Below are 18,628 nucleotides of genomic sequence, written 5' to 3'. Positions count from 1 at the left end.
ATACACAGTTTTATAAGACTGTAGTATGAATGTACTTTATGTAAATTATATATTTAAAATTATGTATTTTAAATACATAATTTGGTACTTGGGTTGTCTTCTTATTATACCTTTTTAGCTATTTCCATGAAACTTTGGTTAAATAGGGCAGCCACTTAATTGGGCCAAAATGTACTGGTCCTGATGTGTCCCAATTAACTGAAATCCTACGTAATACCTTTTAAATTTGTATTTAAAACAAAAAGTGGCTTGGAACAATGTAGTGGAAGGTGTTGATTAATTTGAGCTTGTGTTACTTTTTGTTTCAGGTTACTATAACAATACTACAAAAGTAGCTGTCAAAACTTTGAAACCAGGCAGCATGTCTGTGGAAGCCTTCCTCGAAGAGGCTAATCTGATGAAAAGGCTCTTACATGATCGACTGGTGAGGCTCTATGCAGTGGTGACCAAGGGAGATCCAATCTACATTATTGCTGAATTTATGGGCAAAGGTCAGTTTGGACTCTAGAATTAAGTACAGAAAGTAGGCCAAATTTTTGAGGAAAACTATTGACCAGCTTTTAAAGTATGCTTACTGTGAAATAACCACATCCCTGATCTTGCTGGAATTTAGTACTGAATTAGAGTTATACAGCATAGAATCTGCTAAAGAATCACAGTGAGGTGAGCAGCATCTTTGGATGTTTGATGTTGAGACCCTGCATCAGGTCAGAGAGGGAAGGGGAATGTCAGTATATGAAGTATGAAGGGCCATGGGGAGGGGGTTGGTGGAGTTTGATAGAGGCAGGTAAGTGCTGGAACCATATGGGAGAGGGCAAGGGATGGAAGGTAGTAGGTGGATGGGTGTGTGTTACCTAAAACTGAAAAATGCTATGTTCTTAACCATTGGAATTTAAGCCACACAAGTGGAATACGAGATGCTGTTCCATGCCATTAGGTAGTAAGCCTTCTGACTTGAGAAGGGTGCTGCAACTGACTAAAGAAGGGTTAACACTCTCAGCACCAGGATGCACTAACCCTGAGAGCAACAATTAGAATGATGCGTATATATGGCTTATAAATTCTAAAAAGGCCATGTGCACATTTTGCATTTAAATCCAAAAATATCTGTGTTCTTCAATCTCCAATACTCAAGTAATTCTTACAAATGGCAATCAAATACCAAAGAATTAAATATTATTATATTACTTCAGAATCCACTTTAATTCATTGAACTAGAATATTTTAATTCCTGGGATTTAAAGACTGAAGTTTTGCAAATAAACAATTACTTGCTGTTTTTGAACCCTTTGTTCATTGAGTCCATGTTTTGAATCACAGGTAGTTTACTAGATTTCCTGAAGACTGATGAAGGAAGAAGACTTAGCTTACCAAAAATGATAGATTTCTCGGCACAGGTCAGTAATTCTATGGAAATAAGATAATACCCATTTTAAATGTTTAGCTTTGTACATTGTACAGAACACATCTTCTGTGTGCCTTTATATAAAGTGTGTTCAGTTTTTTTTCCAAAGCCCTATATGTCCAAACAATATCAAACTGATTTCCTCCTTTCATTACCACAGTGATGGCATTTAGCTTTTTATTCCAGAAAGGTGCTTTTTTTTTGGGAATAGCAGTTCTCTTGATGACCATGGATTATGAATGTCAGGCTTTGTAAACATCAGACATTTTTTTTCCATAGCTAATTTCTTGTCAAGATGCTTAGGCCAGCAGTTAAGATTGATGTTATTCCATGCTGTCACCCCAGAGCAAAATATGCTCAATCATAACATTCTCAGCACCCGTCAGTAAAACGTCAATAGATTGTTAAACATGTACATTTGGTAATCAATGCCCAGATCTGTCCTGAATGTGTCTGTTGTCACTCCAACAACTACCAGCTGTATTTGCATGCCAGTAGCTTTCCATTCCAAAGAATTCATTATAATATTTAAATCCAGACCAGCACATTTGGGAATCTAATTTAAATTTATTGCAGAGTTTCCATGAATTCAATGAATCCATTTAAATGGAGCTGACAGTTTTGACTACAGAAAGAGACTGCTTTATGGAGAGATCCTAGTGAAACAGATGGAGATCAGCCAGGTTCTTTTCCCATCTCCCTCTCCAAAATGCAGTCTTCTCCTCACTTCAACTCAAATAGGACCAACTTCAGTTACCTTTTGCTAGGAAACACATCACTTTGGCTAGAATACAACATTTTAAAAAGGATGAGCTGCTGCTGTTAAATTTGGCAGAATCTGTGTTTCTGGAATTTTCATCCATCTCCCAGCACAATACTATGCTTTCATTTTGCCACTTAGTCTTCCTTCTCCTACACCTCCCCCCCCCCCCCCCCCCCCCCACAACCTGAGCCCTGCTCAATCTACCTCTACATTCCAGCCTCCCCATAGTTGTCTGGTACTAATGGGCCGGCTGAATTGTTCAGCAAAAAATCTTTGTGGCTGGAGTTCATTCAAGCATTTCTGAATGTTCCTCCTTCCCATTTATATCCCTTTCCTCTGTTGATGGCATTAACCTGTATTCAAATAGGTTTTCATAAGTGTCAGACATTTTCCTTTGTCTCAAAATGGCAGAATGTCAATCACTAGAGTATACAGCTATCAGAGAATCACAACTTCAAAGTAGTGAAGGCTAAGGTGACAGAAGACGAAACTATAATGTCAACATTGTACTCTTAATCCACAGGTTCTAAATCAGTTGTAGTGATCTAGCTAAATCCATGTAGACAGAGGGGCAAATGGCTAAATTGACTCTGTTCCATTTTTCTTTATGATATAGATAAAGGCCATTCAGTCGATGCTGGTTCACAGAGCAATCCCATTCCCTGACTAATTTTCCCTGGTCATTTATTACCATTCCTATTAATTCTTCCCACTTCCACCAGGGGCAACTTTATAATGGCCAAATAACCTGCTAAGCTGAAGATACTTTGAGGATGTTTAGGAAATCAGAGCACCTGGATCACGCATGCACACACACGCACGCACGCACACACAAGAGAGAACATGCAAAATCCATAGAGACAGCAGCAGAAGTCTGGATTGAACTGAGGATTGCTTTACCTCAACCAGGTGTGCCCACATATACCTGTAGTATTTTCTTGCTCCTCGTTAAGGTTTTTAATTGATTTGTGGGGTTAAAAGACCAACAATTATTTCTCATGCTGAATTGTCCTTGAGCACATCATGGTGAGCTGCCTCCTTGGACCACTATGGTCTTTCTGGTGAAGGTACTCCCACAGTGCAATTGGGTAGGAAATCCCAGAATTTAGGACCAGTGATGTACTTCCAATTTAGGATGGCGTGCAGCTTGTGGAGTCTGCTGGTGGTGATCACAGAGTCAAAGAAAGAAACAGCATAGAAGCAGACCCTTTGTCCTATTGAGTCCACTCGGACAATTAACCATCACTTACACTAATCCTATATTAATCTCACATTACCATCAGTCCCTCCTAAATTTTATCACTCACCCGCATGTTAAGGGCAACTCACAGTGGCCAATTAAGATACCAACCTGAAGTCTTTGTGGAATGAAACCAGGGCGCCTAGACGAAAATCAGATGGTCACAGGAAGAACGTGCCAACCTCGCACACCCAGCAGCTGAAGTCAAGGTAGAACTCAGTCTCTAACACTGAGGCAGATCTATCAACTGTGCAACTATTATGCATCTGTTGTCCTAGTCCTCCCTGCGTTTGAGGTCACTGGAATTGGAGTTACTGTCAGGCCAGCCTGCGTGAATGCATTTTGTAGATGGTGCATGGTGTAGCCATAGTTTACTGGTGCTGGCAGGAATGTACATTAATGGAGCCTCGCTCCAGACTATTTGCTCTGTCCTAGACGGGGTCAAGTTGCTTGATAGTCATTGCCATTGCATTCACCCAGGCAAGTGAAGTATATTTGATCATGTTCTTAATTTCACCTTGTAGACAGTAGAAAGATATTGGGGAGTCAGAATATGTGTCACTCCTATTGTGTGGTCAGTCCAGTTGAGTTTCTGGTAAATAGTGATGTCTATACCCCCTCTCAGAACATTGGTAGTAGGAGCCTTGGCCATAAAAATACCGTTGAATCTTGAGTTATTGGCCATTTGACAAATGAGTACACTGCTTTTTTTGTGGGACCTGGTTTGTTCATTATGTGGGAGTGTCTTTCCATCCAACCATAAACCTTTCTTGAACAGGATCTGACAAAGTCTAAGAGTAATGGGAATCAATTAACTCACTAACAGGATATAGTGTTAATTATATCATCACCTGTCTCTTTTTCATAAATGTGCTTCCAGTCGTTGGCTGAACTGATACCAGAATATCCTTATGAAACGGAAAAGGTTGAAACTTGAAAGCAAATTCTTTCCTGTACTAACAGACCATCTACATTTGAAATCCTCACCTGGTTTTTGTTTAAAATCTCTACAATCCGCCACTGATGATTTTTTGTTATTGTTTGGAGAAGTCAGAAAAAGGATCAAACAATATTTCCTTATTTACTTGCACATCATATTCAGGAAGACTTCAATTTTCGGCCAAGGTTAACCTGAGAGAAAACAGAAGAAAAGTTTTAAAATGTGCCCAGAACACAGCACTGTACTGATCCTTGCAATCATAACATTCGAGGCCTTTTGTGAAGACACCCATGAATTCTCAATTTAATATTTTGAAAACTGAGAACCACTGGTTCCTAATAAAGCAGACACTCAGTGTTTGTTCATGGTCCTCTGCTGCTGTAGCCCATCCACTTCAGGGTTTAATGTCTTTTCCCTTCAGAAACGTTCTTCTGCCCACCACTGTTGCAACACATGGTTACAGTATTTGACAAGGCATTTTAACTTGTGCTCACTGGGTGTTTTATTTTTGTTTTTTTTTTCCACACAACTCTCTGTAAACTCTAGAGACTGTTATGCTTGAAAAGCCCATGAGATACTCAAACCACCATCTGGCACCAACAATTGTTCCACTCTTAATGTCACATAGATCACATTTCTTCCTCATTTTGATGTTTGGTCTGAATGACAACTGAACCGCTTGGCCACATCTACATGCTTTTATGCATTGAGTTGCTGCCACATGATTGGCTGATGAATCATTAATGAGCAGGTGTTGAGGTATACCTAATAAAGCAGTTGATGAGTGTATACCTACAGCTTGTTATTATTGGTGAGGTTTCCATGGCTGTAATATCAGTTTTGCTCAGAAACACTATAAAGTTATTATGGAAAAAACTGTACAGCTTAAGTCCATGTCACGTGAAATATTAATCATAGGTGAGCTTTTTAAGAGAGTAAGGAGGTTGGAATTGGAATTCCAGAGCTTGTGACCACTCGATGTTGGTTAAACTTACCTTAGAATGAGTTAGGACATGAGTGGCAGATCTTTTGAGACAATGCAGCAGCTAATGTGTTAAAGGATTAAGTCTGGTGACAGTATAGATGAAGATGGTAGGCAGCAGAGGTCCAGGAAGAACAGAAAGGATTGCCCTTGAGGGTTCCACCTTTTCCATTTGATTTACAACATCCTAGTATCAGTTCTATAGTTGCTGGAAGCACCTTTGTGAAAATGGGAATGATAAAAGATAGTGCATACTATGAATGAAGTTGATAGACCTGGAATACCATTCCCATGGTTTTGCAGGTGCTGATTTGTGACCTTAAGCAATGGTGGGTATTGTTCTGCAGGAACAAGATTCCACAATCGTTCCCATTATTCCAGCAGGTTCTTCATAACTAATAGTAAATATTCCATTAGTGTTGATTTGCTGGACTATTTGATAAGTAGGGTTAATTCTCTGTCACCTTACTATATTAAATGAAATGAGTAGAGCACTTTCTCTCCCTCGAGGTTTGATATTTTGAAGTTGATGGTGGGTCAGCCGTGGGGCTGTGTCTGTATGTTACTTTTGGTTTGTGTATTTCACCTTGAGGTACAGCAGATACCTAATAAAGTGGCCACTTAGAGTATTTCTGTATATTTAAGGTCTTCTGCTGCTGTAGCCCATCCACTTCAAGGTTCAACGTGTAGTGCATTCAGAGATGCTGTTCAGCACACCATTGGTTTAACTAATTTGAGTTAGTTTGGCCTTCCTGTCAGCTTGAACCAGTCTGGCCATTCTCCTCTGGCCTCTCTCATATAGCAAGGCTTTTTTTGCCCACAGAATTGCTGCTCACTGGATGTTTTTTAGTTTTTCACAACATTCTCTGTAACCTCTAGAGACTGCTGTGTGTGGAAAATCCCAGGAGGTCAGCAGTTTCTGCCCCCAGCAATCATTCCACGGTCAAAATCCTTAGCTCACATTCTTCCCCATTCTGATGTTTGGTCTGAAGAACAACTGAACCTCTTGACCATGTCTGCATGCTTTTATGCATTGAGTTGCTGCCACATGATTGGCTGAATAGATATCTGCATAATAAGCAGGTGCACAGACGTATCTAATAAATTCCCTACTGAGGGTATGCTGACTTTCAATGACTATTAAATGTTTGAATTAAAATTCCTATTGTTGCTTAAATCCTTTCAGTTCCCTGCTGTTCCTCTCCCAATTTCCCTCGGGATCAATAAAGTATGTCTGTCTGTCTGTCTCACATCCACCAACCTCCTTATCCCACTCCCTGTAATCCTTTCCACCATTTCACCCCAGATTTAAAAGAATGATGCCTAAATTTGTTGGCCTGAGTGAGAGAGAAAGGTTAGGCATGCTAAGACTTTATTCCTTGTAATGTAGCAATCTGGGAGTAACCTTATGGAGATGCATACATTCACGAAGGGCATAGATAGGCTAAATACTCAGATCCTCCAGGGAAAGGAAAATAACATGATGTGGAAAAGATTTAAGAGGCACCTAAAGACACTTGTTCACACAGCATCTATGAACTGAGCCACCAGAGAAAATAGTTGAGGTAGGTACAATAACAATATTCAAAAGTTATTTGGATCAATACATCGATAGGAAAGGTTTAGAGGGATATGGGCCAAATCTAGAGTCAATGGGACTAGCTTAGGTGGACACCTTGGTTGGTACGGACCTGTTCCCGTCATGCAGTGCTCTGTGACTATTATTGTAACCATGCCTTCAGTCTGGAATTCCATCCCTAAATCTTTCACTCTTTACCTTTGTAAAAACAAAGCTTTTGTTCTCATTAACTTGTGTTTCTAACTTTCTAATATCTTTCCTTCAGTATTTTTTTGCTGAGTATATCTTTGACTATTAGAATGATTTTCTCCATTAATTGCAGTAAGCTGTTGTATGTTAATGAAATTACAATTTCTCAGAATATTATCAAAATGCCAAAGATCTCCATGATCCTCTGGATACAATGTAATGAACAAACACAAATTAGTATTCTATTCCTGAGTTATATTGCAAAAAAAAATCAATCATTTGTTGTTGATACCTACTCAGTCATTTGGTCTAAATCAGGTCAGATGCCTCTCCTTCTCATAGCGAAATGGAGCTAGCCAACTCTAGTGATTTCTTGCTTGATTTGTCTTTAATAAGATTTTGTTGCTGTCCCACTTACTGGAAGGCTTTCTACCTTCCACGTGTGAAACAGTATGAAAGGCTAGAAGTGGTTTAAAGAGCAGAGGAAAATGTGAATTAGTAATTTTACCTTTTTGCAACATAGTGTAACAAACAATTTAATACTGAGATATAGAGAGTACTGTCATTTATATTTAGCTAAATTAAGGGCTAAGAGAAAGAAATATTAAATGAGAAATAAAATAAAATTGGACCAAATGGATATTGGAAGGCTGCAGTGTGCACATTAGTTTTTCATGTACAGTTATTACACCATTTAATTCAGACATGTGGCTCCTTGGAATTTCATGGTCATAGTGTCACAGTGACAAGTGATTTTGTGGTTGAAAGTTCAGATCAACTTGACTGCCTTACCATTGTTAACCTATTTTGTACTTACCTGTTGGTAGAGAATAACTGATGTATGGAGCTCATGTGTTAACGTTTCTCTGTTACAACATGAGCCCTTTCAAATTAATGGGGTGAATGTTCCCAGGACATCAAAGTTCTATTTGGAGCCCACTGGGCTGCTTGCAGCTTGACTAATGTTAAGTCTATTACTTCTCAAGAGTTGGCAGCCCCACAAACCCATAACGGTGGTTGATTGTGCAAAAAAGAATCTTATCATATGTAACAGTAATTTCTACGGGTGTTCTGCAGATGATCTGCTTATGATATTGCCAAACAACACTCTGGGTTTTGAATCAGAGCTGCCAAGAGAATCTGAATGATGCACCTAACTTCCATTAGAATTTTGAAATAAAATCTCCCCATCTTCACATACAATTATTTCAGTAATTGTACTTTAACCACTCCTTTATCACACAGATCATGCAGCAATTTATCTTTGGTGTCACCAGCTAAGCCAGCATTTTTTGGCCTTCCATGACTTCCAAGAAGTGGTAATGATTCTTTGTAGAGACTGTTAAGAGCCCTGGTAAAGATATAGCAGAGAGATGAAAGGGTGAGGATGATGTCATTGAGGTTTACCCCACTTGTTGAAATGGCCAGTACTTGAGGGACAAACTATTGCTGCTACACCTTCAAGTACGGGCCATTTCAAGCACTCTTGATGATGGAGAACTGAAATCCTCCACTCAGAATGGAATTTGTGCTCTAATCATTCTCACGCCAACTTTCAAAGTTTGATCAGCCTGAAGGCCTAATCTATTTATCCATTGAAGGCAGAACACTCCTTTGTAAGTGACCTAATGTCATAACACTGGAAGAAGTCCAGAGTTAATGTTGAGGATTCTTGGAGTACTTTCTTCTGCCACTATACTATTTTGTTGCCAGCTGGGTTGGGTCCATCTTGGAATGGGATATGATAAAGAGCTCTGAGATGTTGGTATGATTATCAGGTGGTTGCTTGATCTGCAACTATCCCCAGCAATTCATGAGGAGGACTTTGTAAGGATATTTGGACTGGTAACAACTTTTCCAGGGATCTGCTTTAATTTTTTATACCATGGACCCCTCTGGCATTCCGTTGAAGCCGATGTACAGATCCATTCCCAGAATAATATATTTAAATATAACCTAAGATGCATAGGATTACAAAAGAAACCAATGAATAGTTATCAAAATTTTTTTAAAACAATAGTGATATAGTACTATATATGCTTCTTCATTAACACATTAAATAATAAGCCTATACATTTAAAATATAGGCAAGTTCAAATCAAATTTTGTTTTTGTAAAAACATATCAGTGCGACAGCTATTGTTACTTAACTTCAATTAGACTGACAAAGCAACATACATGTCATGGTGGATATCCAATGGCTGGGCTGCCCGATAGCTGACCAGCTACATCACACTACCATCTGCAGACTGGAAGACTGCGATCCTGTTTGATCTAGCGGCAGGTCTAATTTTGAAGTAGTGATGAGTGTGCCATAAATTATATTTTGAGATATTTGTAACAACTGTAATGTGATATGAGAATATCAATGATTTCTATTGGTGACAAAGTCACAGATACTGCTTATACTACTGTGGTTTGTTGCCTACATTCATAATTGAAAAAAAATACTAAATTTCAGATAGAGGTTAGGGAAAATAAAGCCGTCAATTTTTTCCCCCATTGAAGCTCACAGTCCCCCTTGAACCTTTCCCCAAACCCCCCCAAACAATTCCTGTTCTAGAGGGAAACTATAGCTGGTAATGAAAGCAGTCATTGCTACACTAAAGTGACATTTTTGTAGGAAAAAAATGCTTTTTGGAGTTCTTTAGTGCTTTAGAAAATATTTCTAGCCATTTCACCACTAATAATAATTTTGCTACTTCTGTTCAAACACGTCAGTTAGCAAAAATAACACTATGATCACAATTTCCATTAGCACTTCCCAAAAGAGGAACTGGAAAAAGAGTGGCGATGTGCTGTTCTCAATATCACTGAAGCGTACTGTATGTGAATAAGTACAGTTTCAAGGCCCTGCTACTTGATCAACGTAGCAAAGCGTAAACTAGTCTACAACTGTAATAGATAAATCATTGTCTTCCCTCCCTCCCGACTCCTTTCCCGTTCAGTCCCATTCTGGTGTTAAGAGGAGAGGGAGGAATGAAATAAAACTCTGCAACACTGGAGGAGGGATTTCCTGAAACTCTTTACCAGAGGCTGCATCTGCTCATTTTTGTCCCCTTTAACCTATGGCGAAGCAGGCCGTGCATGTTTTAGGCAGGGTCTTCCTTAATCACACCCTCAGAGATTGTATTACACTGCCAGAAATATGCAAAAAAAGATTTACTGAACTTTAGGAAGCAGAGATATTGAAAGGGTTTCCATTTGACTGTGCAGTTTCTGTAATATCCTCTTTCTGAATAAAGACAAGTTTTTCACTTACATGCTTTTGTGTACTAAGCAGAGCACAGGAGTATAGTTCCTGCCATAGAGAAATAGATTCTGCAGTTGAGCAACACACAGAAAATACTGGAGGAACTCAACAAGTCAGGCAGCATCTATGGAGGGAAGTAAGTAGTCTAAGGCAGACACCCTTCATCGAGACTGGAAAGGAAGGGGCAGAAGCCAGAATAAGGTGATGGGCAGAGGGGAGGAGTACAAGCCAGAAGGTGCTAGGTGGGACCATGCGAGGGGGTAGGTGGGTAGGGAAGTGGGAATGATTTGAGAGGCTGGGAGGTGATACATAGAAGAGGGGAAGGGCTGAAGAAGGAATCTGATAGGAGGGGACAATAGAGTAAAGGGAATGGAACCAGAGGGAGATGATGAGCAGGTCCTGAGGCAGGAGAGGGAAGAGAAGGATTTGAGAGGGCCACCAGAATGAGGAAAGACAAAGGCACCTGCATCAGCCTCAACTATGCCTGCCTTTTCATCAGCTAAGTGGGATCAGTACATGTTCCAAGCCTACATTGGCAACTCTCCTCAACTCTTTCTCCACTACATTGACAGCTGCACTGGAGTCACTTCCTACACCTATGCTGAGATAGTCAATTTCATCAATTTTTCCCTCCAACTTCCACCCAGCTCTAAAATTTACTTGATCCATCTGTCATCTCTCTCTTCTTTCTTGATCTCTGTCTCCATCTCCAGAGACAGAATATCTATGGATATCTTTTACAAACCCACTGACTCTCACATGTATCTTGACTATACCTCTTCCCAATCTGTCACTTGTAAAAATGGTATTCTCTTCTCCAAATTCCTCTGGATCCACCTCATCTGTTTCTCAGGATGAGGCTTTCCATTCCAGGGAACCTGAAATGCCCTCTTTTTTTTCAGTAGCGCATTTCCCTTCCACTACTTTTGATGTTGCTATCACCTGTATCTTCTCCAGCATGTCTGTCCTCACCCCAGTCCCACCAAAACAACAGGAGCAGAATTCCCCTTGTCCTCACCCAACACCCCACAATTCTCCATATCCAACAGATTATTCTCCACAGCTTCTGCTATCAACAGGGTCCCGCAACAAAGCACATCATTGACTCTCCTGCACCACCCTGCTTTCTTCATGAATCCTTGGCCCACTCATCCCCACCCACAGATCTCCCTCCTGGCACTTAATCCTCAACCATGACAAGTGCCATACCTCCTTCCTCACCACCATTTGGGGCCATAAACAGTCCTTCCAGGTGATGTGGTGCTTCATTTGCGAGACTGCCTATGCAGATTGGGAGACTGCTTCATCAAGCACATATGCTCTGTCCACCACAAGTGCCAGGGTTTCCTAATCACCACCCATTTCACTTTCCATTCCCACATGGACACATCTGTCCATGGCCTCCTACACTGGCACAATCAGGTCAATTGCGGTTTGGAGGAGCAGTATCTCATATTCTTTCTGGTCATAGCCTGCAGCATGATGGAATGAACACCAATTTCTCTAACATCCAGTAATCACTCATCTCTGTTCTCCAAATATCCCCCACTCTCAGCCTTTCTCTTCCCCTCCCCCACACTCATGGCCTGCCCATCATCTCCCTCTGGTTTCCCACTTCATTCTCTTAATTCCATGGTCTACTCTCCTCTCCTATCATGTTCCTCCTCTTTCAGCCTCTGCAACCTGTAGCTTCTCATATCATTCCCTTTCTTCTGACCTCCCACCCACCTCCCCCTCTCATTTGGTCTCACCCACCACTTGCCAGCTTCTGCTCGTCTCCCCCCCCCCCCCCCACCTCATTATTCTGGCTTCTGCCCCTTTCCTTCCCAGTCCTAAAGAAGGGCTTTGGCCCAAAACTTTGACTTCTTATTCCCCTCCAGAGATGCTGAGTAGCTCCAATATTGTATGTATGTTGTTCATAGTTCCTGCCATGATGTGATAATCCAAATGTGCCTTGCAGTTTTAGTGTTGAATGAGGGCAACTATCCATTTGAATAAAATATGGAAATAGAGCATTATTTGTCAAAATCATTGTAATATTTGCCTTAATCAATATTTCAACATTTAAAAAAATAATTGCAACTTATTTTCTTCTTATTTAAAAAAAAACAGGATAAAATACATGCTCACAGAAAAGGCTGCCAGAAGTTACATGGGTGCTGGTGACAGGCTTCAGCCTGAAACCTGGACTCTTTATACCTTTCCACAGATGCTGCCTGACCTGTTGAGTTCCTCCAGCATCGTGTGTGTGTGTGTGTGTGTGTGTGTGTGTGTGTGTGTGTGTGTGTGTGTGTGTGTGTGTGTGTGTGTGTGTGTGTGTGTGTGTGTGTGCGCGCGCATGCGCGCTATTCTGGATTTCCAGCATTTGCAGAATCCCTTCTGTTTAAAGTAGTTACATTTGTTAGATCTTTCTCAGTGCTTTTCTGAAACTGTTCATTCAAACTGGGGTAGAGTTCTAAAGATATAGGAAGACAGCACATTTAAAAACATTTTTTTTCCTGTGGCAGCGTAGATGAGATCACTAAACTATTGATTTCAAGGAGCTCATAGGATTAACACAATAGAGTCATACCGGATACCTCTAATAGAAGTTTATACCCATTAAGTAACAACTTGAACTAGATTGATTTTGCCATTCTTAATTATAGCTTTGTGCTACTACCCCAGGCTGGTGTACCATACTGTAACTAACAACAGAAATTAACAATCACATCCGGAAACTTTAGAACAGGGTAATTCAATAACACTTCTCAGTATATTTTACCTATAGATATTGTAGGCACACCATACCTTTTTAGTTGAGGAGCATGAGAAATAGAATCCCATACCCCAATGTAAGTGTTATCAGAGTTGCCTTGCTTCTTGTAAATGGTCATGATTATAATATCTCTGAGTTTTCCTGCTGTTTCCTCTACTTCCTGGATATAGGAATAAGTGATAGATCTGTGACGAAAGTTCCCTTCTACCATGTTTTAGTATCATGCTTATATTCTATCTGCTCATCATGCCTTCTAGCTTTCCAGCTGGCACAAAGCCTTTTTGACAGATTATCATTCAGAATGGCAGAGAGGTCAGGGTGAAGAGTCTGGTGTGGAATTCAGCAGAATGCATTCTTTTCAAGGAAAAAGTTATGATGGAGAAGCTCTTTCAAGTGTTCCTTTCAACCGATGCTATCTTCTTCTCTGTCCTTAAAGTTCCCCTTTCCTCTTAGTTCTAAAACAAAGAGGTCCCTTAGATGCTTTAGCCAAGGATGATCTTATACGCACTGTAGATTCTGCACATCATGGTTATCAGTAAATTGCTGGACCCGTTACATTCTGTCTATCCACCATCTGGGCTTTAGGTTGTTGAACCTTCTGATGGAACCTTGTATTTGATTCTGATTAGAGCTATCATCTTTCCTTTGAATAATGATGGAAGTTCCAATCCAAATTTTTAGCAAAACAATGTCCAAGGTAACATGAAACTGGTAGTCCACGAAGTTGAACCAGGTAACTTAATGTGTGATGTTTCATGCAGGAAATCATTTTCATCCAAGCTACTTTGTAACTTTAAACTCGGTACACTTGTTTTCTGCATTATTGCGGGGTAAATTAGTTATACAGTATCTACAATGTTACGCGTTTCTCTTCCTCAGAGGCTCTGAGCCGCTGAAATTTTCCAGCATTTCTGTTCTCGGTTTAGATCTATAATTATATCCTTTTCTTAATTATGTGAAAACATCCACAAGTAACAGATTCTGTCACTAATTATGCAAAAGTATTCCCCCGTGTATTAGAAGCTTCTCTTGGATTTAACTGCTGTTTTCCATTTTATATTGAGATTTATAGAATAAAAACAATGGGGACTGACTACATTTCATGGGCTGAGCCTTCCTAATTCTTTAAATGCAATTTTGACATTGCATACAAAGTCTTTCAATGCTCTTTCTTGTACAGTGGATGATTAAAGTTCCTGTTTCCTTTGCTTGCTCATTGTGTATCGTAAAACAAAGAGTGGATCAATAGTGCATAAAGCACACTGATGTTATTTAATCCTCAGTTTTCCATTTTAATCATCATTACCATTCTACAGTATTTTCCTTGCTCAATTAAATCCTCCTGTGAATTGGTATAGCAGATTGGGTTACTTTGCAGCCAGCAGATCTATTGTTTACTATTTTACGTGGCCCTACTTTGTTGATACGGCAACCCCTAAAATGTACTTTGCTCTCTTGTAGATTGCAGAGGGAATGGCATACATTGAAAGAAAAAATTACATCCACCGAGATCTTAGAGCAGCTAATGTTCTAGTATCTGACAGCCTGATGTGCAAAATTGCTGATTTTGGCCTTGCTCGAATAATTGAAGATAATGAATACACAGCCAAAGAAGGTACATTTCAACTGCCTGAGCTACAAAACTGATAGCAATTTTATGAATGTCTAATTCCACTAAACTATCAACAATATAAAGAATTTAAAATGTTTAATGATAAATGGCCATAACTAAAATGAGTTATTTATGTTCTATATTATAAATAGAAAAATATCTGACATTTTTCCAGTGGTGCTTCGGGAATTTAAGGGGAATTTTTCTTGTGTTCTCGTACTCCAATTTTGTTAGATAAGCACAAAGGGTATGTTTCAGTGCCCAAAGATCTGCTTTCACTTTCTATGAATCTTAAGGACAACATGAATGTATATCTTTGATACCTAAACTGCTTTGATTTTCCACTATTTTGTGTTTTCCAGGCTGTTGTGAATCAAATGTTTTAAATGTAATCCTTAAGTAAGCTACAAGTTTATAATTTTGTATGTTACTTATCATGAAAACCAGCAATCTGCAGCAATAAAAATTGAGACAGAAAATTTTAGCCATGAATGAAAAATTATTTATCTGTCAAACAACATCTTGTTATGATGTTGGCTTATTCTAATTGGCAAAATTTTGCTTATCCAAGCATCACTTAAATGTCCCTAATGTGTCAGCCTTTACCACCAGCCTTGGCAATGTGTTCTATGCACCCGCGACTCACTGAAAAAATAAAAAAAAATCTACCTCTAACATTCCACTTTATCAATGCTTCATATTATCTCGTACCTCTGTTAAGTCGCTGCTCATCCTCCTCCACTCCAGATCGCTCAACCTTGCTTCATATGACATACTTTCTTATCCAGGCAGCATCCTGGTAAGTCTCCTCTGCACTCTCTCCATAGCTTCCACGTCCTTCCTACAACGAGGGAACCAAAACCGAACACAATACTCCGCGTGTGGTCTAGCCAGAGGTTTATATAGCTGCAACATCATCTCACTGCTCTTGAACTCAATTCCCTTCCAAGGTGCATCACTTCACAATTTTACAGATCACTTCTCAGCCCATCTCTGCATTCTGTCAATGTCCCATTCTACACCATCCACAACACCACCAACCTTCATGTCATTTGCAGACTTCCTAAACCACCTTTCCACTTTATCATCCAAGTTACTTACAAAAATCACAAAGCTCAGGGGTACTAGAACAGATTCCTGCAGAACACCACTGCTTACTGTCCTCCAAGCAAAACACGCTCCTCCACAACCACCCTGCCTCCTGTGGCAAGCCAAGCTGAATCCACGCAGTCGAGTCTCCCCGAATCCCACGGCTCCTGACTTTCAGAATAATCCTACCGTGGGGAAACTTATCAAATGCCCTATTCAAATCCATATACACCACATCCACTGCTCAACCTTCATTATTGTGCTTTGTCACTTCCTCAAAGAATTCAATCAGGCTCAGGAGGCACAACCTGCCCCTGACAAAGCCATGCACAGACTATCAGTCTATGCTTCACCAAATGCTCATAAATTCTATCTCTAAGAGTGCTCTCCAAATATTTGCCAACCACTGAAGTAAGACTCACTGATCTATAATTCCCATGATTATCCCTATTACCTTTCTTGATAGAGAAAATGTTTTTGTAATACAGTACAAACCTAACAATATGCATATGTTCCTGAAAGCATACTTCAAAATCAAATTCAAAATATTTTGAGGTAACTGTTAAATTGACAAGTTTTCTTCCTCGCTCCTTATAACCTGCCTATACCCATCCAGCTCAGGAAACCTATCCATCTTAAATGTTTTTCAAAAGTTCCAGCACATCCTCTTTGTTAACACCGACATGTTTCAGCATATCAGCCTATTCTACATGGTCATCACATTTGTCAAGGTCCCTCTCACAGAAGCAAAGTATTCATTAAGGACCTCCCCCTACTTCCTCCGACTCTGGGCACGTTTCCTCTTGTATCCCTGATCAGTCCTACCCGCACTCTAGTCATCCTCTATTTATCTAATACAGGAGTAGTTAAAAGGACGTATTGAACTACTGGCAGAAGCTACTGTCAATGTCCGATAACTCTAACTTACTTATTTCAATGAACATTCAGATACTTTGTACTTGGAAATAAAAGATATTCTGTTACCAAAATACTCATTCATTAAAAATTACTTTAAATATAATTAGCATCCTTGATGGCTGTTGACTGTGAAGATACTATATCATCCAGACAGGTGCTTGCAATGTAACAAAAGTTGTATACTTTCTGTTTTAGGGGCTAAATTTCCAATTAAGTGGACTGCACCTGAAGCTATAAGCTATGGATCTTTTACAATTAAATCAGATGTATGGTCGTTTGGAATACTCCTGTATGAAATAGTCACCTACGGCAAAATTCCATACCCAGGTAAGAATGTCAACATTGTTGTTGTTCACTGTTATAATATTGCTGGACACCATATGACAATTTTCTGGTTGTGAAACTAAATACAGTGTCAATATTTTTTTCTTGCAATTTTTTTTTTTATACTTTGCTTTCCACTTTCTTTTCTCATTTAAACTGTAGCTTCCACATGACAGTCCCACTAGTAGATCAAGGTAGTGCCCTTTCAAAAACCTATAACAATAGTATTCTTTAATCAAAACCTGTTATGTTCTATGCAGTTCAAGTGCAGCATTCACATATGAAAATTCCCAGCTAAGATCTTCCATTAACAATCTCACAAACTGTGCCTTTGCTCTTGATCCTCAGTACTGAAGTCAATTATGGTACCACAGATAAGTTTGCACAGATCGAATCAAACCTGAGTTTGCTCACAGTATATTAGAGCACATAGAATTGTACTGGTGCTCTATAAGAGCTTTTTAATCCATCATTAGATACAAGGAGATTTTTATCAAAAATAAAGTAGCAAAAAGTCAAAATCCATTGCAAACCTTCTGTTGTCACTTCTATAGAGCTTGCTAATAAGCCTGAACAGAAGATAATCCTAAAAGTTAATTTCAGCAATCGCTATATGGTTAGCAATGTTTCAACTGGAAGAAGACATTTGAGCTATTAGTGTCAGAAGTTGTGTTGAGTGCAATACAACATAATTAATGTGATATAAAATAGAACACACACTGTATATAAAAATCAATTATTATTCTTCACCATACACCTCCCTTGACCTGGGATTTTAAAAAAACACTGCCTATTTGCCCTAAATTTGTAAACCTCCATTAGGTCACTGTCAGCCTCGAACGTATCAGTGAGAATAAACCCAGTCTTTTCTTACAACTACAGCCCTCCATTCCAGGCAAGATCCTAATCATCTGTTATTTTAGTTCAATATCAGAAATTCCCCACTAACCTTTTCATCATTGGCTTTATACACTTTTCACCAACACATTATTTAAGTATGTCATACAGCATCTTACATTCATTCTGGGCAATTAGAGAAATTTTAGGGAACAATCACTTTTTTCTCAGATTTGCTATACCTTTCCCTTGCTTCTCTCCATGTTATTCCTCTCTGCAATTTAAAACATGCTTGTGTCCTCACTTCTCCATTTCTCGTGAAGAATCCTTAATCTAAAGCACCAACTCTGTTTCTATCCCCATTGTAGCTGTCTCACTTACTTAGCCTCTACCAGGATGATCTATTTTTAGAAACATAGAAATCCTACAGCACAATACAGGCCTTTCGGCCCACAGAGCGGAGTCTAACATATCCTTACCTTAGAAATTAACTAGGATTGCTCATAGCCCTCTGTTTTTCTAAGCTCCATGTACCTGTCCAGGAGTCTCCTAAAAAAACCCTATCGTATCCACCTCCACCACCATTGCCGGCAGCCCATTCCACATACTCACCACTCTCTGCATAAAAACTTACCCATTGACATCTCCTCTGTACTACAAACGTTTGTATGTCGAAGCACCCTTAAAACTGTGCCCTCTCATTCTAGCCATTTCAGCCCTGGGAGAAAGCCCGTGACTA

General features: G+C 39.5%; 1 protein-coding gene across 6 annotated transcripts in view; it reads left to right on the top strand.

Annotated features, from left to right (window-relative positions):
• lyn (LYN proto-oncogene, Src family tyrosine kinase) overlaps positions 1-18,628 on the top strand; it is a 94,005-nt gene that overhangs the window by 60,504 nt on the left and 14,873 nt on the right. For all 6 annotated transcript variants that reach the window (XM_073042175.1, XM_073042183.1, XM_073042157.1 and 3 more), the window contains 4 exons: positions 309-491; positions 1,321-1,397; positions 14,571-14,724; positions 16,924-17,055. In XM_073042175.1, the coding sequence (XP_072898276.1) occupies positions 309-491; positions 1,321-1,397; positions 14,571-14,724; positions 16,924-17,055 (546 nt within the window). The remainder of the gene's footprint in view (positions 1-308; positions 492-1,320; positions 1,398-14,570; positions 14,725-16,923; positions 17,056-18,628) is intronic.

The sequence above is a fragment of the Hemitrygon akajei genome, chromosome 1 (genome assembly GCF_048418815.1).
Source record: "Hemitrygon akajei chromosome 1, sHemAka1.3, whole genome shotgun sequence".
Taxonomy (NCBI): Eukaryota; Metazoa; Chordata; class Chondrichthyes; order Myliobatiformes; family Dasyatidae; genus Hemitrygon; species Hemitrygon akajei.
The sequence above is the reverse complement of the archived record's forward strand: the minus strand, read 5'-3'. Positions and strand labels throughout refer to the sequence as shown.